Source organism: Rhododendron vialii, chromosome 1a (genome assembly GCF_030253575.1).
Source record: "Rhododendron vialii isolate Sample 1 chromosome 1a, ASM3025357v1".
NCBI lineage: Eukaryota > Viridiplantae > Streptophyta > Magnoliopsida > Ericales > Ericaceae > Rhododendron > Rhododendron vialii.
This window is the reverse complement of record NC_080557.1, coordinates 13752394-13769974: the sequence shown is the minus strand read 5'-3', so window position 1 is coordinate 13769974 and position 17581 is coordinate 13752394. Positions and strand designations below refer to the sequence as shown.

Genomic DNA, 17581 nt, shown 5'->3' with positions numbered 1-17581 from the left:
CACTAATGGAACTTAACCTTTAATTATTTCAAAAATTAGCAATTCCAATCTTCTTAGCGGTAGTCCAAGAGCTAGACAAAGAACTTGTTGGCCAAAGAAATGATGCACTAAAAGATTAGCTGATCTACTCTGCTTTGAGTAGCTCTAGACCGATGTTACCTGGAATGGGGATCGTTAATTCCTCTATAAGGTCCTAGCAAAAAACAGTTCCTCTATGAGGAACAAGAACAGGTTCGCTACATGCCCTTAATTGTGGCAAGGTTTGGGTAGCCCATACAGATTATATCGTTGTAACATTAGTTTATATTTGAAACACATATACATCCAATAGAATAGGGTATTATCTGTCTGATTATTCAAGTAGAATACATTTCCACGTATTATGACCAGAATATTGTAATAGACATACATCCGATAGAATAGATTGCTATCGCTAAAGTTCCAATTGCTCTCGAATTTTTCTTTGGAAAACTTTTTGATTGTTCAATACATCATTTTTGGAACGTAGATTTACCATACTTTGAGACGGACGTTCTAAAACCTAATTCGCTAGAGCTCAATCAGAATGACATGCCGATTAATACCTTCTTCTGAATAATCTGCTACTGTACATAAGCCGTCTATCTGTTCAAAAAGTAAGAAAACAAATACGTATGCACTGTACTCATCCTAGATCTTCATGCCCCACCATCTAAAGTTGTATTCATAATTTAATTTTGAAGTTTAATTTAAGTATTTTTATAACAGTTATGTGGTTCGATTATCTATATCACCATATCTGACCACAAAGTTAATCGAAAAAGTTTGTCTCGTAGTAACCGTTGAAAAGATGATATTCCACATAAATACAAATCAAGAAAAAATAGACCTTGAAATTTCATATATAATTTGCTCTCGTACCTATCAATATCGATTAAATTAAAATCTGAATTCTCTGTCTCCTCAACTTTCATCTTTGAAGGATCGGTGCGAGTGCACAAAATGACTAACTGAATGGTACCGGAGGTTACGAAACTGAAGGGGAGCTGGCCTCCACCTCCAAACACAGATTAATACCGCAGAAAATGAAAGACAAGAATCTGATTGACAACAAATCTCCAGCCTTCTTTGCATCAATTTAAGGAACTGCACAACCATTTATAACAATATTCTCCCATTATTTTTGAAGTATGGTTTTACTTAGTCAATACAAAAATAAATTTATCTAGATAGAAAGCAGAAGTCAGTTTTTAAAGGTGAATAGTTGAAAACCGTTTTAACAAAATACTAGAATTTTATCAATGCCTCTACACTATTACAACCACCACAACTTTTGATACTACCACCGGCACATTCCCTGCACAACGAACACTGTCGCTTGAAAATTCGACTGGATTCCTTTGATCGAATTTCTTGTGCACTATTACGGTAGATTGACACTGATATGTTATACGTGTCGTTAGACATTGATTTATTATTCAACTGAGACTGAGTGAGACAACCAAACACCAAGCCAAGCACAACAATATCAGGTCCAAAACAAACTCCAAATTATGCTTTCTTGGAGGCAAATGAATACCTCATGAATTTGGTCAAATACCATAATGAGTTTCGCAATACACAAGGATACATTTTCTTTTTGCTGATTTCAAGCAAAGATTTGGAAGAAATAGGTAAAAGGAAAATGTATAATGTGGTGTTGAATCTCTATAACTATGCTTCTGCAGCACTGATTAGTCAAATAACGACCCAGATTGGGTAAATCCAACAGATCCTCCCTTTCTAAAGTTAATGCCCTTCAACCCGAAAGTGAAACAAGAAAAACCTTGCTAAAAAAAATAGAAAAAAACACAAAAGATAAGAAAGCAGGCAGGCAGGCAAGCAGGTTAAAGTACAATTTGTTTGGCATCAGGCACCTATAGACTTCACTTCAAGTGCCTCAAGGCCTGAGTCTGCCTACCAAGACGCCTAAATCACTGCCCAATCTTCCAACAATCGCCAAATTAAAAGACCCATCTACGAGAGAAAAAAAAAGCCTGTGAGAGATTTTTAGAAACTACCTCAGAAAATTGCTCCCACCAGCAGAAGCAACATGTTAATGACTTGGAAGTATGCTGAGGAAACCTCAAAAAAGCCTGAAATACCCCCCTCCTACAACCTATCTGCTACCTACTTGTAATGCACAAACTCCTGACCGAGCACAATACTCTACTTGGTTCTGGGTTCTTCTTTACCACCACCATCTTCCAACTGCAGGGCTCCAGCTAAGTTTTCAGAAAGTTGCTTAATAGAAGCATCAGCATCCTCCTCTTTCTTAGTTGAACTGCTGGCTTGCTGTCTGGCCTTCCTTTCCTGCAAAGCTTTCTCCCGTTCATCATAAAAATTGAAATCATCCAAGATGGAAGTCTCGGCTTCATGATCCTTGAAGATTTTCAACATCTCGATACCCTGCTCCAGTTTTACCTGAAAAAAAGTAACAATGTGAGGCAACAAAGTTCAATCAGGTGAACTCTCCACCACACAAAAAAAGAAATTTAAAAAAAATACAACAAAACAAGGCAAGTGATTGAAGAAGAATTTGACAAACTCAAAGCATCAAGTCAAGATATTTTCATAGCAGTCAAAAGACTCAAAACATGAACCAAATCATGAAGAGAAATTGTCTTCCTCTGAATCAAATCCAATCGAACTGCGAATCACAAAGAATTGGTCTTAATCTTCGAAGTATAAAGAAAATTACATTTACATGTTGGATATTGAATATGCAACATGTTGCATTGTGAATATGCAAGGTTTAGGCTTAAAATAATGAGTAGCTTTTATTTTGAATGATGGTCATGTAGTCTATCGATTTGTACTGATTTTGTATGATCATCGACCTGTACAACTTTGAAAACCATGTACTAGACTTGACAAAAGAAATCTTTTCCTTGAGAAACGGCTTTTCTTATCAAGCTTGGAGGGGTTAGATAGTGGATAAATTAAACCATAGTCCTAAATACAGAAATCCACTTAAGTTTTCATCAATGACATCATGTGGGTAAATGTGTATTAAAGGATGTAAAAAGTGCACAGAAATACGTGTTTTCCTTGTCTTTTAGTGTGTTTATCGTCAGCCCAGTGGGCTAACAATAGCAAGACCGTTATTTAATTTCTACATATCTGTATATATGCTGTGAATATTAATAAAAAGATTGCGTGGAGTACATATCGGTATTTAATTTCTACATACCTCATTATTTTTTCTGTTTTTCTTCGAATAATATCAATCAAATTAGTAAACAGAGATGCACAATATCAATTTCACTTGCATGCATTTGAGGGGAGACTCTCTAAATTTTAAGCCAAAATACCTATCCAAAAGCCACTTTTCTACTAAGCTAGTTACTTTATGAACACACACTGAATCAGTTTCTCTATTTTAACTCTACTCCATTAAAATACTCTTTTATCAATCATCAAGTAAAAAAATAATAATTTCAACCATCATACCGTTTCACCTAGACGGTGCCAAATGTAAACCGAGCCCACAACGAGATGATCCGAACTGTTCTTATCATTGGTGTTGAGGAGAATATCATTCACACAAAAAAAAAATCATCATTGATTGGATATCAATAGGTATCAAACATCACCATATTTTTAAATAATCTTTTTTGTTTAGATACCTATAGATGTTTGTTTAAGATGATTTTTTTCATGGATAAACTTCACAACAAACCATACAAAATGACCAGATAAGATCATCCTGTTACAAGCTCGGCGTATGCCTAAAAACATATTTCCACTAAGAAATGGTTGTTTGTTATTTGGATTTGTTCCAAAAGCTTGAAAGCTATGAAACAGATGCCTCTCTTAAACTATCGAGGTGTTCTGAAGCAATATTAGGCTTTATGTAAAATAGAGGGGGCTTTTAAAGAGGCTCATGTAGGATGTTTCTTGAATTTTGGCTAGCTAGTTTACCTAAACTTACATTATGCCTAGCCTTGTGCACTTGCTCTTTCATAAGGAACTTGATGATCTATCATACATGGAAGAATGTTCAGGAATACAGATACGATAAAGTTATCATAAATTTGGCAATGGTTGCCGACGTTAATATGATTTTTTTTTTCCTGAACAGATAAAAAATAAAAAGCTTTGTTGTGGCTAGTTTGATAAATCTATCATGTATTGCAATAGTTCCCGGACACACATTGTATATTTAGGTTGCGGTGAATTTATCATATTGTCTTGTTATGGAGAATTTATGTTGCCGTAACTGTAAATTTAACAAATAGGTACAACAATTTACAGTAGTTTTATGAAAGATTTATGGCACTGTTCATAAAAAGCCTTACAGAAATAATGATAAATTCAGGATAGACTGATAAATAATGAAAGTGGAAGGGAAACCGAAAATTTGGCATGCATTAAAGAGGAACAACATAATGCCCAACAGTTCTAATGGACAAAATGGAAGAAAACAATCAAACAGAAAATGTTGCACACAAAAAAATGTTTACGGATGTAACAAATCAGTATCACAAAATTAGATAACAAGAAAACAAGATAAAACACAATAAAGAAAAAAAAAGAAAACAGGGAAAAAAGAAGAAAAATCTCAGATGTCCTTTCCAAAAGGGAAAAAAATCATGCTGTACTTTTACCTCTTGAGAGTCTCGGCTATGAGTTACTGGCTTATTTTCATTATTCTCCAGAAGTATGTGGCGGAATCGACCATTAGGGACATCCTTAATTATATGCCACCGGACAGGAAACTGTCCACTCCACCTATCCTGCTGCCAGTAGTCTGCATCATTATCGAAATCTACGGGCCCGACCATCTCTGCAACACCACAGAACTGTCCACTTGCATTGACCTACAAACAGTTGTATACAAGTTTAAGGAGGCCTTGTACGCTAACAAGTTTGAAGACCTAAATAAGTAACATTTACTACAAGTATTGGATCGGAAGCAAAGTGATAAGCAAGAGAGTCCATAAACCCCCTACCTTCATAATTATATTTATTTCCACAATTTCATCAGAAGTGACATTCTGCACCACGGACTTGTGCATTTCTCATTCTTAGAACAATGGTCAAATCCACTAAACTAATGCAACCCCCACAATCTTTTCAGAACGTCTACTGGATGCCACAAGTGGTAAACTTATATGTGCTTTAGAAGCTAATTAATAGCAAGAGCAAGACAAAAACGTCAAAGACATTACCTTCGTATTGTGCAAGTAATAAGTATACCTACATGCCGATTTTAGTACATTTAACTCAACCTGGCAAAATAACTGTAGTTTTTTCCGACATTCATATCTAGTATGAAAAGAACATATGAGCTTCAGAGTGCAAGGAATGTACCGAAAACAAAAGAAAGATTGGACATTGGCCCTTCATCTCTTTTGCTTCACCATAAGCAATCTCCAATTTTTTGTTTCCAAGTGGTGTGCTGGCCCAAACGCTGTATTTGATGCTTTTGTGTACATTATCTTCACTGAAAGACTTTATGACGAAGAACTTAGCATTCTCATAGTCCGTGACAAAATCAGGTTGGTTATAGAGACCACGATGAACCACAGAAACAGAAGCAACATTTTTGCTAGTAGCAGTTATTGAGCTCTCTTCAGTAGGGCTCTTGCCCTTTGGTTTTGAAGCCCTTGGTCCTCGATTACGATCACTAGAGGTACCATGTGCATCATTCGACACAAAAATTGATTCACGGTCTCTTTCTCGGCTTCCACCTTTGTCAGAAGCGAATCGGCTCCGATAATTTGCCCCCCAGTTAGTGGTAGATGCAGTACCATAATTTGAGCTCTGATATGAGCTGCCAGGCCTATAGTTTCTAGAGAAGGAGCTGTCCATCGATCCATAGCTGTGAAATGGTCTCTGTTGAGAAATCTGAAATTGAAGCTAACATGTTAAGGTCCACACTACAAGGATCATTGAGTACATAAACTCTAGAAGAAACACTCATCAAGTGATCTGTTGAAAGAAATAGTGAAGTAACATAGCTTACAATGTCATAAAAGAAGCAACTAATGTCAGGATAGGAATCATAAGATCAAATATCGTACCAAAGTCAAATCCTTGGGACATAGAGACATCCTTCAAGGACATTCAAACAAACATCATAACACTTGTAGCTCTGTTATGGATATTATACCATAACTTCTTGAAAGAAGTTAAGTATATGGCAAACAAAAACCTTGTTCCAGACTGTTGAAATGGGAAGATTTTATACGTCATTCTATTTTTACGGGAACATTTGCACATTTTAGCATTCTGTTCATTATACTTTGATATGAACTTTTTTTATACCACTCAGTCTGGAACAAGGTCTGTGTTCGCGATATGGGCCCATGTATTGAGTTAACTGTTAATGTCCTATGTCTTGTATGGCAGTAAGACACCCCTATAGAAGGACAATGCAGGTGTAGCAGTGTAGGATTTAAATCAGCAAGGGCCTTCTGTTGAAAGAGTACTTTCACAGCTGGATTACCTAAACTGATACTAGTGTAGCATATTAGAGCATCCACAGTGGTATAATCAAAACCAAAAGATTGCTAAGGTCAGCAACATTTGCTCAAAAAAGAGCTCACATTGGAATAACCAAACTTAGCAACCTCTTAGCAACTCATCAAATTTTGGCCCTTGGATAATCAAAACTATCAACATTTTGCCAATAATCAAATTTAGTTGTCCCACATTTCCTCAATCAAGTACACCATCATAACACTCTCTTCCATTTTCAACATGTTTTTAAGAAAAATACTTTTAAAAACAGTTTTTATTTTTTTGCAAAAACAGTGTATTTCAAAAACAATTTTTTATTAAAACTTTTATTCAAAAAACTGTTCTTTTGAAAAAAAAGCTTTTTTTATTCAAAAACTAATTTTTTAAAACTTTTTCCCGAAAACTGTTTTTTTTTAAAAAATCATTTCATAAAACTATTTTTTTCTTTTTCTAATAACCTATTTTTATTAGTTTGAAAAAACTATTTTAAAAAAATTATTTTCTATGTCACAATTTCTAGATTTTTATAAGTTGAAAAGGTGATGTAGCAAGTTTTGGTTATTCAATTTTGATTGTACTATTGTAGACCTCTAGATTGCTAACCTTAGCAACCCCTCAAATGGATAATCAAAAGATGATGTGGCAACTTTTGATTATCCATTTTTTATTATTCCACTGCGGATATGCTCTTAGTATTAGGCATATATTAGTCATAGCAATTTGTATTGGTGTACAATCACATGGGATACATTTTTTTTTTCATTATTACGAAACCAACCATACTTCACCACATGAAAGCGTATTACAGATTAAAAAGAAAAAAGAGGAAAAAAGAAAAACAAACCTGCCCAAAATTGTGCTCATATGGCCCAAGTATACCCATTGGTTGGGGATAACCTGCTGGTGATGTCAACTGAGGCAAATAACCACCCGACTCTGAGCTTGACATATTTGACAAGGGTTCTCCAGAAAGACCACCTCCACCAAAAGATCCAAAATGTAGAAAGTACGCTGATCCTGGCCCAAAAAGAACATTGTCACCAAGACCCTCTTGGCCACTACTTCCTGCTGCAACCAGTTCAGTTTGCGATGGAAGAGATGAAGTTACATGTGGCACACCAGGAGAAACTGGCTGCGGAAAATAATTTGGAGACATTGGGATTTGATGCGGAGAGTATAGCTGGCCATCTACCATTATTGGGGACAGAGGACTAGCCATAGGGGAAAACTGTCCATAAGCCATTTGACTATCAAGGCCATAACGAAGCATCGATGAATTATCGTTGTACATTGCCTAAGTCAGGTCAAACATGAACAGAAAACATCTGATGAGTTCCATCAAAGAAAAAGGAAGATTAAATGTAAAGGGACATGTACTCACCGGCGATACAACTTGCATACCACTGGCACTGACATAGCGAGAATAGTCATCCCAATTACCGGTGCTGTTTTCATAGCCTGAAACCATAGCAAAACAAAGATAAATAGATAATACATGTCCCTTATGATTGCAGGACACAGTAGCAGAATGTAAGGAAAACATGTCATTTCCTTATCCAGTAATGAAGTCCAAGTTTTGCAATTCCAATTACAAGATACCTCAGTTAAAGAATTCATGGAACTACAAAAACTTTTCTTTTTGAAACCCGTTAGTGTAAATTAATTCAACAGACTAGTACACCTTGGTTGATGTCTATAATTTCAATTTTCGCAATCTGTTATGGGTCAAGTGCCAATACAAAAAGAGACATATCCTTGGAAATCCAATTTTGGTTTCCTTTTGCTTCCCCACGTCGCCAGATTTTGTTGACTTCTACAAATGTAACACAATAGTTAAAGTCACCATTTGCAAGTTTGTGGGAATGCATTTCATGGCCTCATTTCCACCGCATCAAGAAGTACCTAAAAACACTTACCTCTTGAATTGGTAGTAGCTATTAGCTAAACATGACAAGAACTAACCTCCATAAAAATATGTCTGTTCCTGGGGGTAGACAGGGGTAATATTTCCACTTGTATACACAGATCCTATCTGATCTGTGACATCCTTTGAAGGCCCTGGGACGCCTGCAGCCTGAGTAGGATTTACAGAAACAAGCCTTTCATTGTTGTGCAGAAGCGGCTGATTGTATATCAGAGATGAAATTATAGTGTAACACAGTAAATAAGAAAAAAACTGCAGAGAAAAGAAAAGAGAAGAAACCATAATCACCACAACAAAGACTGTCAAATAAGTACCTGTTCAGTCAAGTTGGGCTCAACAGGTCTCCCACCTACAATAATCACGAATTATCAGTTACGTGGTAAGAGAGATTCAAAAACAATGATGCAATCAGCAAATGAACCCAAATATAGATCATCCTCCATAGGCAGAACTCAGAAAGCACAAAGCCTCACACTTACAAGTCACACCAAAGACTACTATAACCACTAGACATGCACAAGCATGATTAAAAAGAAAATTTCCCAACTGGTGCGGTTGGCGCAGTTAGAGGGGTGGGCGACCAGCAGGTGCGAACTGAGCAAAACTGAGCAAAAACGGCATAGTCCTGAAAGCCCTATCAGTGACGTCATCATGCTAGTACTACGGATTAATTCCGATAGATAAGTACCATTACTATCATTTCACCTTTTTTGGTATTAGGAAAGTAGCAAATCACATTATCTTCTACCAGGGTAAAACAATCTCATAGAAAAAGAAGAAACATATTGAGTGGACATTTTCATATCTTGCAACTGTGGTTTCCTGAGAAGTTTGTCCCATCAAAGTGAAGACTCGGACATACTAGCAGAATGCTAAAACAAGGAAATAAGCTCAATCCCAAGATGGCACAGGGAAATCCAAAAGTAGATCGTTCTTTTCACTGAAAACCTGGAGTTCAGTGGTAGAATGCCATTCTTAGTCTATCCCAGAAGTGCAATCCAAGAAGTCGTAAGGGTCAAACAGAGCGTATCCTGCGTCCAAAGACAAACTGAATGAACCCACCTAATCAAATAAGTAGAGCACATGCCTTCAACTAAATCTGTGGAGTTGGACTGACCCTCTGTGATAATAGCTGTAGTACAGCAAAACCACTTAATTGCTAACTAAAAGAATGGTAACTTACATTGACCTCCCCTGTTGTTCCTGAAATTATGCTCACTTTTAAAGGGAGGTCACTGTACTTGTCAGAAACCTTAGGAGAGGGGGTGTACTTAACCCATCAGCTAACAACCCAACCACTGCCCAATAGGCGGATAACCAACACATAATGCCAAAAAAGTTGTTCCAAACTTCCAATAAACGATTCACGGATATTAGTACACATTCATAGATTAACATAAACTTTTCAGAGATACTGATACGTTTTTTCCCACATTAACCGCCGATACTCCATAAATAAAAAGCACTAAGACTCCAAATAAGTTGGCCCAACATGAACCTAAAGCCAACTGTTATTGTGCAAAAGAAAACCCAACTCTGAACAAGTGAAGAAAATTACAAGTCAGATGCCCAGTGTATGGTTCTTCTAGATATGGTGGCTAATTTGAGCTGAATTCAGTAGTCTACACTCAACTGGCAAAAATATATTCCCAAAATTAATTCCTTTAGCAGCCATAAACACAAAGCAACTACATGGATTGAGTCAAAGAGAAGATCAATATATGATCAAGATACCGCCTAACAATCCATATTACCAATTTTCCAGCAGCTCAAATACAAGCTGATAATATTTACAAACATTTCTGTTTACAAACATGGTACAATGGGGATATACACCGGAACCAATCCACATTGGATGTTGACAAATGAAAATAGAAACCTATAAAGGAGTTAGCTATCCACCATGACACATGGAATCGTGCATACGATTGAACGCATGTGGCTGTTTAGAAATCAAGTCTCCACAAACCTGAAACCTCAGAAGTTAAGATTAGGAATGAAATTGGGCACATTCACGTCACACCATGCAGCCAAGTACACAAATCATATCCAATATTGTTACTACCTACTACGATGCACGGACACGGATAGAGACACGGAAACATGAATTATAAAAAAATGGGGACACATAAACGGACACGGCGGGGGACACGCCACATGTATATTTAATTTAATTTTTTTTCCAATTTTAAATGGCAAAATGTAGACAAAGCGAAAAATCCATAGTTCCAATCCCATTTCAAACAAAACAAGACATCCATAAGTTCAATACAACCCTATTGAAAAATTACAGTTTGACCCCTGAATTTTTTTAAAAAATACAATTTGACCCCCAAAATTTTAAAAAATTACAGTTTGACCCCCAATTTTTTTTAAAAAAAAATACACTTTGACCCCCACCGTGTCCCCATCGGTGTGCCCCCATGTCCCCAGCCGTGTCCCTCTCAAAAATTTAAATTAAATCATGGTATGTGTCCTCGTGTCCGACACTACAATACGTCACGGTGCTTCATAGGTTACTACAAATATACCACTGGAACTAAACTAGATCAAAAAGGACAAATTTGTTTATTACCTTCTTCACACACAAGCTACATCATTTGATATAGAGGATTCCAAGTGACAAATTTGGTTATGTGGCTCAAACCCATCACCCATACACTTACCTCGATATATTTTTCAAAAATACAAGGAACTTTAAGGAAGAAAAGACTCCATACAGAACATAGTGTTCCTAGCCTTGATAAAATTCTTAGTCATCCAACCAATAATAGCAACAAAGTCTGCTACTCGTAACCTTCCAAAGAAGCAACAATTCCTTCGCCCCAAAAACTAACCACATAAAACAAAGATGAGCCACGGTCCGCACTTTTAACCACCTCTTTCTAATACTATAACCCCGAACAGGATGCAGATACTGAAACACAAAGTAAGGAAACAACACCCATGAATTTATGAGTGTCGCCCTAAAACAAAAGAGGTGGTGGTGTACACAAACTTGTTGGTTCTTTGCACAGACACCACCTATTGGAGGGGGGGAAAAAACACTCTCCCGCTAATAAGAAAAACAAAAAGAAGTTTCCAGAGAGACACCTTCCACTTTCCACACAGGGACAAATACCTCATAACGTGCTTTCATATGCCAGATAGATCGTCTCTCAAAATGCTGTTGCCAGTAAAAAAGTTGCACCTCAAATGTGTACTTATAAAGACCAACATGTTCTAGAACATAATATTCTTGACTATCTTTCGTGATCATGAGTTGGAAAATTATCATAAACAAATGCATTGAAAACGAACTTGAACAGACCAGTCAACCTAACCCGTCAACGGACCTAAGTTCCAATCTTCACAAAACTGGAATATTCAATTAAAACTGCCAACAGCCATAGCTGAATGGACAAACCATCAAACCAGTGGCAGGTCTCTTAAACTAGCTAGTACTGTGCAAGTTCTAACTCAAACCCCATAATTGTTTGTGCAATAACTTACAGAAGCAAAGGGCTTGAAACTTCAAAGGCTATATGCGGTTGGTAGGAAATTCTCACCCTGAAAATAGCTATATGTGGTCGAATTGATGGCATCAATGGCTCGGACATATGCAATGATACTGGTCTTTTGGTTGAAAGAAGGGAAACCAGAGCTTGTGGTGGACTTAGATTGCAAAGTTGTGGTCTAGCCCTAAGTCATATAATGTGAAAGCGGGAGCGGGAGCAGGAGCACAAGAGAACTTATATGGGGAACAAGAGTGGGAGCATTATAGAGCATTTTACACATATCAAACAAAAAATATAGTAAATGTTTTCACATGATAAATACAATAAAACTCAAACATTCTAAATGAATTGCCAAGTAGCCCAGTGGACAAGCATTTTAATCCTAGTGAGGTCACTCATTCAAGACTTTGTGAGGGCAACCCACTTCCTTTCCATTCCAATTGCGTTGTGGGATGAGCTATGCCATTACCTGAAGGATACATGGCGATATTTTGTTGGCGGAAATGCAATTCGACCATTTGTCCATGGCTTCACAACTTAATTACTATGAATGCAATTGTGGATCCATGAGCTAGTATTGAGTTTGAGGGCCTCAGGCATGGATTATGTAAACCTACGTCTAGGCTATGAATGGAGATGCTAATATTCCTCCCTCCTTTGCAGCTGTAGTTCAACACATAAAAAATGGCCTCTCTTTTATTCTCTACTCCTTTCTTTATTTGTTTACTGGCAATCATAGAGCCCATAATATGCATTAAGGCTTTGCTTTGGTGCAGGACTTGCCTTTGTGGTTCATATCCCTTTGTTTATATAGTCCAAATGACCAGTGACTAGTTGCTATCAAAGGAATAGGTCAAGGCCAATTCATTTCCTATATTTTCTGGTAGTATATTTTTTTAAATGTGTTTAGGAAATAGGAAGTAATTATGGCATCGCGGTTTGACTCTGGTTGATCCAGCGATTGAACCAGTGACACATGAACTGGTCCCTTTTGTCATTTTGATAGACGGCCGTGTTTTATAACCGTTATCTTGAAATATTGATAGCTCAATGTTACAACTTACGAGAGCATAAAGAGAAGTAGCTCGAATCATATAAGAATTTGTCCAAAACATAACTGGATAGAACATTTCTACGGCATTAGCGTTTGACCATATTGATCCCCAATTCAAAGAGTTCTCATAATTAAAACAAAAACTAAAAGAGATTCTTGTTTGGAAGTCAGATGAACAGAAAGCTACAGATTTGAAACTGATATGACAGCATAGGGTTGTTCACAAGGACTAGTAGTGAACCTAGAATCAGTGATCTAAATGGCGGCCTCGGCGGCGGCTTGCCGCCGCGATTATACCCTTGGCAGTTCAAACGGCGGCCAGGGAGACTTGGCGGAGCTCAGCGTTGTAAATTTTAAAAATTAAGGGGCTATGGTTACTGAAACTGAAAACCTAATCCCAGTCTCTATCTTGTCTCAACCGATCGAAACCGAAAACCCTAAAGCCAGTCCAGTTGCCGGTCGTCGCCGTCTGGTTCTCTCTCTCTCTCTCTCTCTCTCTCTCTCTCTCTCTCTCTCTCTCTCTCTCTCTCTCTCTCTCTCTCTCTCTCTCTCTCTCTCTCTCTATGTGACTGTGTGTGTGTGTGTGTGTGTGAGACTGGCAGTATTACTGTGGTGGACTGACTTTGTATGTGTGTGGACAGTGGCGGTGGTGATGGTGGTGATACGTGTTTCTAATAAAAATGTTTTAAAAAAAGATAATCCTCCAAATCGCTTGGCGGCGCCTAGGCGGGCTCGGCGCTTAGCTGTGGGTCGCCGCCCTAGTCACTGTTTAGAACACTGCCGAAGAGTCAAATTTCCAGCAACTCTAGACATCAATCGACTTTGTCAGTGTTTGAGGGTTTTATCAAATCGATTACACCGGTCTTTGAGGGTTGATAAAACAGATACAATAAAACATAGCTAGTGTTTAACTTATGACCAACAACAAAGGTCAAACAACAACCAAAGTTCAATGGCAATGTTTCTTAACATGATAAGTTTGGCGCAATTTTCGAAGGATTGGACTGATTGTTCATCGTGGATAGGGTGTAGAACTAACCCAATTATAGGACAACTAGCCTTTATCCCCACTAAACCCATCCCCGTAGATTGCCAAATCGCCATATAAGATCTTAGTAGTTGATCTGGATTGAATCCCACGCTCATGCCCCACTAACAAATGTTGGACGGGGAGGAACAATTTCAATATAGTCCAATCTGCTGAGATAGTCCGGCTATCAAAAATGGCAAATAAACCCTACAGTGATGGAACAAATGCAAAATTAACGTATCCCAGATTTCATACATGACTGCTCAAACTTGAATCGCATTTGTGTCTCCAAAATTTTGTCTCTGTCATTTTTATTTATTCCTAAATTATTGCAGTAAATTCCTTTATTCTAGTTACGAATTTTATCTAAATATTGTTTTAGTGTAAGGGTAAACTAGTTCAAATCTTCTGATCAAGAAAAAATAAAATAGTTCAAATCTAAGTTCTAGGTAACTCCTGATCTACACAGCCTCTTAAATAGTTATCCATCCAATCTCAACTTCCTCTTACCGTTGATGAATCAACATCTAAAAATTGACCCCTCCTCATCCCTTAGCCCTAACACGTTGCAGACTCTCTCTCTCTCTCTCTCTCTCTCTCTCTCTCTCTCTCTCTCTCTCTCTCTCTCTCTCTCATAATGGCAATAGGTGCCACTTCTTACAAAGAAGACGTTGCAATATTTGAATGCATGCCCAAATATATTGGTAGAGAGACTCAATGTCCAGAGAAGAAATCATTGATCTGAATTCATTCCATTTCTTGAGTTATACTGTAGATAATAAGAGATCCTGACTGTTTTTACTCCTTTTTCACTACTGCTATACTTCACTTGATCTATAGGTTGCAATTCTACAATCAACTCCAGAACTACTAGGAACTTTTCCTGGTCCAAAATCTGGGACCATAGTGCATCCATTGAACTCTTCAATGTTATCCCTAGAATTGCGCACAACAAATTACACATGATTGATTTTTTCCAAGAAAGAAGAGGTACACGTGAGATATTTGATCCATGTAATATATCTAGATGTGTATATATGTTATGCATGTGGATTTTGAGTCTAGCTTATTATACATTGCATGACACCATATATTTTGTTACTGCACTTGCCCCCACCATGTAGATCAATGTTCTAAAATTGCTAGGCGCTAGTAGGGCAAAAGGGGCGCCTTGCGCGTAGGCGGGGACTAGTCTCTGACTAGTCAGCTGCCTAATTTAGGCATTGGACCAAGGCCTAATGTCTAGGTGGAGAATAGTCACAACAAGTCAACCAAACCAAAATAGAGCTCCTATGATCCCTCCGAAATAAATAATCAGGCCCAAACGTATAAACATAGATATACACATCCATTTTACCACGCAAAAATTCCGTTCCGAGAATACCCACCAGGGAATTGGAACAAAGACTACAAAGATAAGAACATACAACACTACTAGCAAATAGAACACACAAAATTAGAATAGGAGACTACCATCTATACACGAATTTTTTCCCCAAACTACCCCTTTAACTACCTAAAGAAAATTTCTTTCACCCCTCTTTTCTCCCAGATTTCAATTAATCCCAATTCAAGATTTCCCTCTCTAAATCTTTCGCAAAAAACGATTCGCATGCGCATTGCGCGTCCCAGCATCTATACACACACATACATACATACATCCATAAAAATAGGAAGAGAAAAGAGGTGCGTTACCGGCGGGAAAGGCGGCGGCGGAGGGCGACGTCGCCGCCGAGGCAATTCGATCCCGTTGACCCGCTTCTTCCATTAAACAATTCAATCCGGGAAAAAAAAAAACCCCTCAATCCAATCTGAATCTGAATCTAAACCGTACTCGAACGAAACCACGGAGAATTCGGAGCGGAAGAAGAAATCAAATTCTTCGGCGGGGAAGGGTTTTAGGATCCGATTTGATTTGATTGGATTCAGCGTGTGCGCGTGGATGAATCGATGTGAGAGAAAAGGAGAGAGAGGGTTTTAGGTTATACAAACAAATATATATATATATATATATGCATGCATGTATATGCCGACGGTCTGTATGTATAGGTACTTGTTAAGAAAAGGGGTAATAATAAAAGAGAGAAGTGAAACTTCGGTCAATTGGTAGATTCGTTTTTGCCCCGTTGAGGCGGTTGGATTTCCTTTTTAAAAATTCAGATTAGAATATATTTTTCCATGTAAGCAACAGTACAGCATGAGAGTGGGCCTGGAGGCCCGGTGTCGGCCCGGGCCCGAACTTGAATTTCAAGCCCGATATGAAATGTCTGGTGTAATTCACGTGGAATTCATACACTTACTCTCGACCCCCGCAAAAACATGTGACGGTTGGATTTCTTTTTTAAAAATTCCGGTTAGAATATTTTTCCACATAATCAACAGAACAGCGTGAGAGTGGGCCTGGAGGCCCGAACTTTATTTCAAACCCGATATGAAATGTTTGGTGTAATTCACGTGGAATTCATACACTTACTCTCAACCCCGCTAAAACATGTGATGTTTGGATTTCCTTTTTAAAATTCAAATTAGATTTTTTTCCACACAGGCATCAGAACAGCATGAGAGTGGGCCTAGAGGCCCGATGTCGGCCCGGGCCCAAACTTTATTTCAAGTCCGATATGAAATGTTTGGTGTTATTCACGTGGAATTCATACACTTACTCTCGATCCCCGCAAAAACATGTGATGGTTGGATTTCCTTTTTAAAATTCAGATTAGATTTTTTTCCACACAAGCAACAAAACAGCATGAGAGCGGGTCTGAAGGCCCGGTGTCGGCCCGGGCCCGAACTTTATTTCAAGCCCGATATAAAATGTTTGGTGTTATTCACGTGGAATTCATACACTTACCCTCGACCCCCGCAAAAACATGTGACGGTTGGATTTCCTTTTTAAAATTCAAATTAGATTTTTTTCCACACAAGCAACAGAGCAACATGAGAGTGGGCCTGGAGGCCCGGTGTTGGCCTGAATTGAGATCGGGGCCCGAGCTTTTATTTCAAGCCTGATATGAAATCTTCGGTGTAATTTGCATGGGACCACGTACCGCATCAACGTGTGATGGTGGAGACCTGAAAGACCATATGTGTGGCAATGTAGAACCGGGGGAGGTGTTGTGTCGGGGGCACCGTGTAGCATCCAAGTCATTCATTGCTGAAATGAAATTTGGAGCGTTGAATTGCTAAACGGACGACTGAGATGGGGGCATCGACACAGCACTATCCCTTGATCCGGCAATGTATCAGAAGCATTGAATAATTTTTTGAAATCTTGGATGCCGCAACAACTAATCATATTTTGTTCACATTATTTTTTTTTTATTTTTTTTCATTTTAGTTCCTGAAACGGAACAATACGATGGCTTTTTCCGAGTGTGTGTGAGACCAAACAATACAAAGTTTGAAAACAGAAAACTTGGTTAAAAAAACCCTTGATAATTTTATCTTGAAGTAGACAATCTCTAACACTAGGGGTGTTTTAGGTAGTAAAAAATTTGTAGATTTTAATTTGTAGTTGAAAAGTTGTTAGGTATTTCTGGTAGTGAATAAGTTGTTGACAAATGTTAAATTGTTTTTAGTAATAAAAAAGTTTT

General features: G+C 37.9%; 1 protein-coding gene across 2 annotated transcripts; it reads right to left on the bottom strand.

Moving 5' to 3' along the window:
- Positions 1–1507: 1507 nt before the first annotated feature.
- Positions 1508–16034, bottom strand: LOC131332801 (YTH domain-containing protein ECT1-like). 2 transcript variants are annotated; one of them, XM_058367100.1, is made up of 8 exons: positions 15687–16034; positions 8725–8759; positions 8449–8608; positions 7868–7944; positions 7331–7780; positions 5335–5871; positions 4629–4841; positions 1508–2442 (listed from the first exon to the last, which is right to left on the bottom strand). In XM_058367100.1, exons 1-8 carry the CDS (start codon positions 15757–15759, stop codon positions 2188–2190), a joined length of 1800 nt encoding a protein of 599 aa, XP_058223083.1. In that variant the 5' UTR covers positions 15760–16034; the 3' UTR covers positions 1508–2187. The 2 variants fall into 2 exon arrangements, with proteins under 2 accessions (XP_058223083.1, XP_058223088.1); XM_058367105.1 differs by having other exon boundaries at positions 8449–8560; positions 15687–16033.
- Positions 16035–17581: the final 1547 nt, after the last annotated feature.

Coding starts and splice junctions, on each gene's coding strand:
- LOC131332801 (XM_058367100.1), bottom strand. CDS start 15,759: ATGGAAGAAGCGGGTCAACGGGATCGAATTGCCTCGGCGGCGACGTCG. Junction 7,945..8,448: donor ACAGACATATTTTTATGGAG/GTTAGTTCTTGT, acceptor CTATGGTTTCAG/GCTATGAAAACAGCACCGGT. Junction 2,443..4,628: donor ATAGCCGAGACTCTCAAGAG/GTAAAAGTACAG, acceptor ACTTTTTTTCAG/GTAAAACTGGAGCAGGGTAT.